Raw genomic sequence first — 8853 nt, 5'->3', positions numbered from 1 at the left:
CTGACTGACTGACAGCGGTGACAGTGACAGATATCAAAAAAGGCTGACAGTATTTGACATTGACAGCTTGAACAGCTGCGAGGCCAAAGATTGTATAAATCTATCTACATCCACCAGAGCCCCGATTATGATAATTTTTAACGTCTCCAATCCAGACGCGCTTCATCGATTCTGCGATACGATTGGTCAAAACAGCTGACGTACGCTGTTGAACGACCAATCGTTTGGGGGGAATCAATCGGGGCTCTGGTGGATGTAGATAGATTTATACAATCTTTGGCCTCGCAGCTGTTCAAGCTGTCAATGTCAAATACTGTCAGCCTTTTTTGATATCTGTCACTGTCACCCTGTAATTTAATCAAATAAATATACAGGCTGTCCCAAAAACAATGGATAACCCTGTAACCATCGATAGGCCTCGCCATGATCTCCCTAACGTCAATTTTTGACCCCGGTAAAAATATCACCGATTTCAAGATTTTTAAGTTTTTGTGCATTTTTAGAAAATTGCCACCTGCGATTAGAGATGGGTTTTCACCCGGGTAAAAACCCACATGAGGGTAAAAACCCAATAAAAACCCGTTTCATTTCACCCGTGGGTGTTTACACCGGGTGAAAACAAATAACTTTATAATTATTTCAATTGGTATCTTTTCTTTATTTTTATTGAACTTTTCTCATTTAAGTTTAATGATTAATAAGTAATAAGTCAAATTTAACACTAATATGCATTTATATCGTGGCCAAATCGTAAATTTGATCACGTTATGATGATGTGACCAATTATTTTATAAAATGGTGTTATTTCAAGAATCGTTGAACCGATTTAGAAGANGCCCCCCTCTCCCCTACACTTTAGTCATTATCACAAACGAAATCTTCTAGATAGCCTGGTCTTCTGCGAGCCCTGTGGGAACGCCGGCTCAGGTTTGCCTCTGGCTCTTCAGCAACACCAGTTTCTTGACCAAGTTCAGGCTGCTGAACAGATTCAGATTCCTGAACTATTTCATCTAAGTCTGATGGCTCTTCTTGACAGGAATCATCCTCTCCATCCGGTAAAGGAGCCAAATGTCTGTTTGAAACGGTGGTCTCTCTACCATCTTGTAATCTTATATACGAATATGATGGATTTGTTTGTAAAAGTTCGACCTCTTCCACTAAGGGGTCGTACTTTGAAGCACGAACATTCCTTTTCATGAGAGCGGTCCCAGAAGACGATAACCATGATGGTATCGACTGCCCATTCATTGTTCGTCGAGGGTGGCAAAACAAACGTTCGTGAGGAGTGCAATTTGTGGCCGTGCAAAGTAAAGAACGTATAGAATGTAAAGATTCGGATAGCACTTGTTCCCAATCCGTCACTTCCAGGCCCTTAGATTTTAGGAAAAGCTGTACTGTCCTCCACAATGTCCCGTTTAAACGTTCAACTTGTCCATTACCTTGTGGATTATATGGAGTAGTCCGGCTACTTGCCACGTTTAAAGAAAGCAAGAACTGCTGCACTCGTTCTGACACAAAAGCAGAGCCTCTATCAGAATGGACAAAGAGAGGAGTGCCGAACATAAAAAAAATATCTTTAAGGCATCTGATTACAGTGTCTGCAGATAAATCTTGACAAGGATATGCGAATGGAAATCTAGAGAATTCATCGATAATAGTGAGGATGTATTTATTCTTGCTCTTTGAAGGTAATGGGCCTTTGAAATCAATGCTTAATCGTTCAAAAGGAGCAATCGCCTTAATAAGCTTTCCTTGAGTTTTGTGAAATTGTGGTTTGATTTCAGCACAAATTCTGCAAGCAGAAGTAATCGCTTTTATATCAGTGACAGAGTATGGCAAATTTTTAGTTCTGATCCAATGTGTCATACGAGTAATACCAGGGTGTCCAAGAGCGTTGTGCAACTCAATTAGTTTATTTGTGACGTTGGTGTGTATCTGAGCACAAACGCGAGATAGTGCATCAGCGGCCAAATTCTCCTTCCCCGGTCTATATATAACATCATATTTGTATGCTGATAGCTCGAGTCTCCAACGCTCTACCTTTTCATTCTTAATTTTGCTTGAATGGTGAGCTTGCAACATAAATGCTACTGACTGCTGGTCAGTGATTAAAATAAAATGCCTTCCTAAAAGGAAGTGGCGCCACTTGCGAAGTGATTCAACGATGGCACACGCCTCCTTTTCTATTGAAGAGTGGCGTCTCTCAGGTGGAGATAATGAACGAGAAAAGTAAGCTACAGGTCGTTCGTCCTGTGATAAAATGGCTCCAATCGCATATTCTGATGCATCCGTTTCGACAGTGAAAGTAGCTTTAAGATCAATTGCATGTAAACTAGCGTTAGCGAGCTCAGTCTTTAAATTGTTAAAGCTTGATAATGCTTCGTTAGAAAGAGGAAATTCGGTACTATCTATCAATGGCCTCAATTTATGAGAAAAGTTTCTTACCCATGGGCTATAATGTGCAAATAATCCTAAAACCCTTTTGAGTGACATTGAATCTTTAGGCTCAGGAAGATCGAGTAAAGGTTGTATTCTTGATTTGTCAGGTTTGATTGTCTGATTGGTGATGGTGTGACCCAAAAGATTAATGGTTTCCGAACAAAAGGTGCACTTTTCTTTATTCAATGTAAGTCTATATTTTTCAGCCGCCTGTAGAAAGGCATTAAGGTTTTTATCGTGTTCGGCCTTAGTCACGCCACAGATGGTCACATCATCGAGATAAGCATAGGTTCCAACTAAATTTTCCTTTTCTATGATGAATTCTAGTGTTCGCTGGAAAGCGGCTACGCCGTTAGTAACGCCAAATGGGATTCGAGTAAATTCGTACAGTTTTCCACATGCTTCGAAGGCAGTAAACTTCTGTTCTTTTTTCAGTATGGGCACTTGATGATAAGCGCTTTTCAAATCGATTTGACTAAAAAAGTTGAATTTGGAAACTTTTGAAATTATTGAATTTATTTTTGGCAAGGGATAGGCGTCCAGTTCGGTAAAAATATTGATAGTTCTTGAGTAATCAATAACAAGTCGCTTTCTGTGGTTGCCTCCTCCAGCGACGAGAACTTGTGCTCTCCAGGGAGACACACTTGGCTTTATGACGCCATCTTCAAGTAGTTTGTTCACCTCTACTTTGATAAAGGCTTCGTCTTCATCGTTGTGCCTCCTGGACTTGATAGCAATGGGCTTAATAGAAGGAGTGAGATTTGTGAAAATTGAAGCAGGAGGAACCGAGGCTTCCATTACGTTACAGACGCTGAGGGGCTCCTCCTCACCACCGAAGTTCAAAATGAGCGACGAATGTGTTTTTAGTATATCATGCCCAATTATGACGTCTGCACACAAGTTGTTTACAATCAGCAATGTCAAAAATATGAATGCTGACTTTCCTTTCCTTCTTTCCTTGCACAAAGGCCTTGCTAGCCAGCATCCTCGCCTCTTTGCTTCGCGGACACTCTTTTATTTTTGAGTAGGTAAGTAGGTACACATTCAATAAGTTTTTTGTTTTTATCTTTGTTTAGTTAAATTTGCATTTGTTGTAAAAATATATGTTTAAAAGTTTTCAGTTCTACTGAAAGCGTGTTTAGGCTTATTGTCAACAAACACTACATTTTTGTTGCAATGCTATTCAGAATTAAATGTGCGAATCACAATGTTAAAGCGGTTGTTGAATCTAAAAACTACTGGGGAAAAGAACATTAATTTGCTTTTGTTTAAATTTTTACACTCAATGAGGGTTTTCGCGAATGAAAAATCCGCCAGATGGCAATACGTAGACGCGAGGTCCAAATGCTGCATGATTGGTTATTTTTGACATGACATTGACAGATATGTCAAAATCCACCAATCACGCAGCAGTCAGATCCCACATCTGCATCCACGTCCCGCCTTCTAGCGGATCTTTCATTCGCGAAAACCCTCATTGTCACAGAATAGTGCTGTAATGCAAGATTTTCAAGAGACTCAGGGCAGACTTTGAGAATTAAAAATTAAACTAGCCAGGATTCGAACCTGGGAACAACTTAAGTAAACACTATTAATGACACTAATCATCATCATCATCATCATCATTTCAGCCATAGGACGTCCACTGCTGAACATAGGCTTTCCCTAATGCTTTCCACGTTGATCGATTGGTAGCGGCCTGCGTCCAGCGCTTCCCTGCTACCTTTACGATGTCGTCGGTCCACCTTGTAGGTGGACGTCCCACGCTGCGTTTTCCGGTACGCGGCCTCCATTCCAGAACCTTGCTGCCCCATCGGCCGTCAGTTCTGCGTACTATGTGCCCTGCCCATTGCCACTTCAGCTTGCTAATCCGTGAATGACACTAATGATAGTTACATACTGATGATAATTTTAATAATAAGTAGGTCCCAACCCAACCACGTATTATTATGTACCTACATAATAGGTATGTCACATAGGTACCTAAGTGCCAACAACGGCACGGCACATACCTACCTATGTGCCAGATGTGATAGGACTAGAGACCTTTAAAATCATTACCGCAAATGCTTCCAAAGCAAAGTAAAATTACTGTTGCCTTACAATTTCTTCAAGGGTTTATTTTAAGGGTTACCTAAACTATAGCATAGGTATACATTACTTTAAATAAGGTGTAAGTAAATAAAATATTCTCATCCAGATCAACGATAATTTAATTCACGGTAGTATCGAAGACAGCCACGGTAGCTTTCCCGTAGCTTTAAAGTTTCGCCAGTCGTATAAGAACTTCCCTAACACCATCATGATTAAAGCTAGAAGCACCAAATTGACGACGTTGATGGTGCTAATGGGCATCTCCATCTCGCTATTGCAAACGTTTCCCAAAGGCATCGTGCTGATCTGAAATAAAACAATGTTATCGTTAATTTTTAATCAAGAAAGCTATGTAAACTTTTATAAAAGATTGCCCTTGCCTATTCATAGCTTTTCGAAATTCCACCATTTACTTACTTAATTTCGCGAAAAGCTGTAATACCAAATTAAAGCTATGATTTAAGAAAATTAAATAATACTAAGTTATAGGTAAATAATTATATTTCAAAATTCAGTTGGTTACAGCAAGATTACTTATGAAGGAGGACTTTTAAACAAAAGCGATCTAAGTGATCCTCAGAAATAGACCCGTTACTTCTAACTTAACTTTTTTAATTTGTCTTAAAAGAGTTCTACTTTAGTGAGAAAAACAAAGCCAATAAAACTAGGGAGTTTTTAATATTAAATAGCACGCTTTCAGAGCCACTGTAATATGATCGGCAACATAACATTGTCCCTGGTATTCTGAATAGGTACCAGGGCCGCGGGCAAAATGTGAATACAGTGTAACAAAAGGCTTTTGCCCGCAGCTCCGCGGTTTTTCACAAAATAAAAAAGTTATCGTGAATATGTACTTCGTGTCGAAACTTCGTAATTATGTATTTTGCTGTAACAAATTATATCGCCTACTTTAATCAGAGACAATAGAAATTAAAGCACCCTGCGGCATATTAGACAACCTGCTTTTGCCTGCGGATTTGCTCGCGACGTAGTCTTCAGTGTGCCATTGAAAGGTGCTGAAGAAAGGTTGAATAGCACGCGCTATTTCCTGTCCCATACAATACTACGATCGAAAGAACGAAAAATTTGTTTTATATGTATAAGTTTAATGGTAAAGGCTGATTGCTGGTTTTTGCGTCAACAAGTAGCCTGATCCTTCACCCGTCCTCGTGTTCGCTTATTAAGTATTTAAGACGCTTTAATCAGAGATTTCAGTGATCTAATTCGGGTACTACCTTAGTAGTAACAACACAAGTGTGTTGTTTAATTTTTAAATAGTCTTTTTGAAATAGCTTTTGTTTTAGTACTAAGAATTTAAAGTAATTTCAATATTGGATTTCCGTAATTAACACCAATATAGTCCGCTATTGTTTCCATTAATTAAAGTCTTTCAAGAATGATAGAGTGTAATACACGCTTAGATGGTTGCCTTGATTGATTTACGAAGGGTCCCACTTTCAAATCTTTGGTGATAGTCACGGGTCTTCGATCTTTGAAGATATCGTATAATTTTATATTGAAAATGTTTGAAGATATTAAAGTAAATTAATAGAGTAGTAAAGAAATACGGAGCGGTTATCTTCAAAGTTCGTAACCGTTGAAGCTGAAGCCCATTATTTACGAAGGATCGTACACGAACAAAACAAAGACTGCTTATATTTTTTCGAGAAAAAGAAAATGTCATTCTCGGAAAGGAAAATGGCTAGAGTTCACTGTAGGTATAACCTTGCCGCGAATAGCTAAAAATGTGGTCGTCAGGTCGTATGAATTTTTTTTTACCTAGTTTTTAGGTTTAAAATCATTATTTTCATTAAATATACTTCAATAGAGGTCGTATGTCTATACCTATAGAATAGGTATTTCAAAAGCAAATCAAACCAGAGGTGGCGGGAAGTCGTAAGCTTTTAATTACAACATTTATATGATTGCGTTTGAACCGATTTTACGGTTAGTAAATACCACATCAAAGAGATCTTCGAGAAATTTATCGAACATTGAACAAACGGCAGAATCGTAGAAACTACGAGTAGTACTTAGCTTGAACACAGTTCTCGTACATTTTCGTAAACTTAATAATTTGTTTAATCTTTATTTTAGGAATTAGGATTAAGACCAACATTACTATTTGTACATAGATGTCAGTTCATTTGAAGTTGATAAAACAGAATGATAAAATTTCATCCAGGGCCTCGATTGCGCTAAATATTTTCAACAACAACGCGGCTAGACGACGAATGAAAATCACAAATTCGTATCGCGGTGTCGCTTTGACAGCTAGTTCAAACGAAAACAAAACCCTTGCTTCTTTGTGTAATAGCTGAAAGAAAGCTACTTTTTCTCAAACTCAAGTCAAACGCCTTCACGAACATTTAATTATGCTGTTTTTTAGTAAAAAAATAAGGTGTTCTACTACTTTTATTGGAAAGTGATTAAATCCGTTATTTTGTCTTTGTTTGCGCGTGAACTTTACCGCGATACCGAATTTGCACCTCAGCTGGAATGAAAAACGGAGCACAACTGGTGAAGAAGCGCAAATGTATTGGAGACGTTAAAAATTAGCGCAATCGGAGCACTGATTCTATACGAAATTCGGGTAAAATAACTATTTTGTGAAAATGAAAGTGGGAATAGTGAATGTAATAAGAGGTAGTTACAACGAAATACCAACTCAATGGGATTCATATTTTCCTACCTGGCATTTCAAATAAATTATGAATAAGCAATACAATTTACCTGTACGAAAGATGTCGTTTTGTCATCTGATTTCGAGCACCTGATGTCGGGCAAGTCTCGTATCACCCTTCTGTACTTCAATAGGAGCCCTTGGAAGCGCGGGATAAAGTGGCAGTCACACCTCCAAGGGTTGTGACCAAGGAACACGTGCATTATGTTGTTGTTCACCTGAAACGCCTTGTCGAAGGCGTATACAGGTATCTGAAAAAATATTTTTCTCGTAACCTCAGTCTTTATAAAGACACGCAGGAACTTTGGCCCTGTACTATTACTTATTCTGTGCTTTGGCAAGGAAAAACGTACCTACTACAGTTAGTTACTTATGCAGGGATTGTGTGTAAGTAGAGAGCAAAGAGTCTACGATATATTTTATATGAGCAAGTGCTTCTTACCATTCCATGAAAATGGACAAAATTATGATACTTCCTTACTTTTTAAACTTTAATCCCCTATTTCGATCGAGCATAATGGGGCATTTCTAAAAATACATTTTTTATAACCTTTTTATAAGCCGAAATACCAGTGTAAGTTATCTTGGAGTGATGGATTTATAAACAAACTTTAAGCCCCGCTTTCCCCCTTAATTCAGCACTCTCATCAAATCCATTCTTAGCTTCCGATCCTATCTATAGATAAATGTAAATAAACTGCCTGCGTACACATAAAATGCTGTTCTAGTTACTGACAATATTGTATGTCTGTTGTCAAGTCATCAAGATCGTTTAAAGGTATTTAGCTCACATCAGCAACTACGCAATCATCCTTTATGTCGAAACGCAAGGTTAATTAANTTTATTTACTTCTAACAATAAGGTATAGCTGAGGCAGATACACTCTGCCTAGGCTACAAGACATTGCTATGAAGATCATTTCGATGTACACGCAATACCTACCTTTTATTTAGTTTTTCTGAGTTAAAAAACCTACGTACCTATCTATCTATTCGCCGTTCCCATGGGCGGGCCAGCTGCTGCAGGAAAGGACAGCTGCTCCCTCCTGGAAATCTAGCCTCTCCCCCCAGCCCATAAGCATAAGCTGGGTATGACGCCGGAAGCTGGGTATTACATACTTATTTTGATGAATAAATGTTATTAAAAGTTTTTTTCTAAAACTGATAGTTTAGCTGGAAAAAAATATATTCCATCCCAATAGTACGCCGGCTGCGCTCGATTCGGATATAGTGACGTCACGCGGCCCTGCGTACGTTGACTTTTAGCGGCAAAAACGGCCTATGTTTATTACTTAATATCTTCGTAAGTAATGGTCCGATTTGGATAATTCAAAAAGATATATCTTTCTTATGTTTTAAAGATTTACGTAGATACTAGTTTTATTGAAGTTTCCACAACAGTACTGATCCTCATTACGGTCAAGAGACTTGCCTAAGTAGATACTTAGTAAGTAAACATGAGTATTTGCATAAGTAGTTTAAATACGCATTATAGTATTTATTCTAATCTCGAACTGCTTGCCAGAATATTATGAGCACCAAACATTACGCAATTTACAAATAACTGTATTTATTTTGTACGTAATTTACTTCGATTTATATGTCAAGGAAGATCAAGAAATTGAGATTATACATTA

General features: G+C 38.2%; 1 protein-coding gene across 1 annotated transcript; it reads right to left on the bottom strand.

Moving 5' to 3' along the window:
• Positions 1-4640: 4640 nt before the first annotated feature.
• Positions 4641-7464, bottom strand: LOC114357854 (protein singed wings 2-like). The gene is made up of 2 exons (XM_028311639.1): positions 7267-7464; positions 4641-4839 (listed from the first exon to the last, which is right to left on the bottom strand). The coding sequence occupies exons 1-2, from the start codon at positions 7417-7419 to the stop codon at positions 4657-4659; spliced, it is 336 nt and encodes a 111-aa protein (XP_028167440.1). The 5' UTR covers positions 7420-7464; the 3' UTR covers positions 4641-4656.
• Positions 7465-8853: the final 1389 nt, after the last annotated feature.

The sequence above is a fragment of the Ostrinia furnacalis genome, unplaced genomic scaffold, assembly GCF_004193835.3.
Source record: "Ostrinia furnacalis isolate ACB-3 unplaced genomic scaffold, ASM419383v2 OfSCF3526, whole genome shotgun sequence".
NCBI lineage: Eukaryota > Metazoa > Arthropoda > Insecta > Lepidoptera > Crambidae > Ostrinia > Ostrinia furnacalis.
Note: the sequence above shows the minus strand (reverse complement) of the source record. Positions and strands in the feature narration are given on the sequence as shown.

Bases quoted from the DNA above. Each gene is read 5' to 3' on its own strand.
- LOC114357854 (XM_028311639.1), bottom strand. From the start codon at position 7,419: ATGCACGTGTTCCTTGGTCACAACCCTTGGAGGTGTGACTGCCACTTT. The intron at 4,840-7,266 runs GTAAATTGTATT...GTTTTATTTCAG, and splicing joins AAACGACATCTTTCGTACAG to ATCAGCACGATGCCTTTGGG.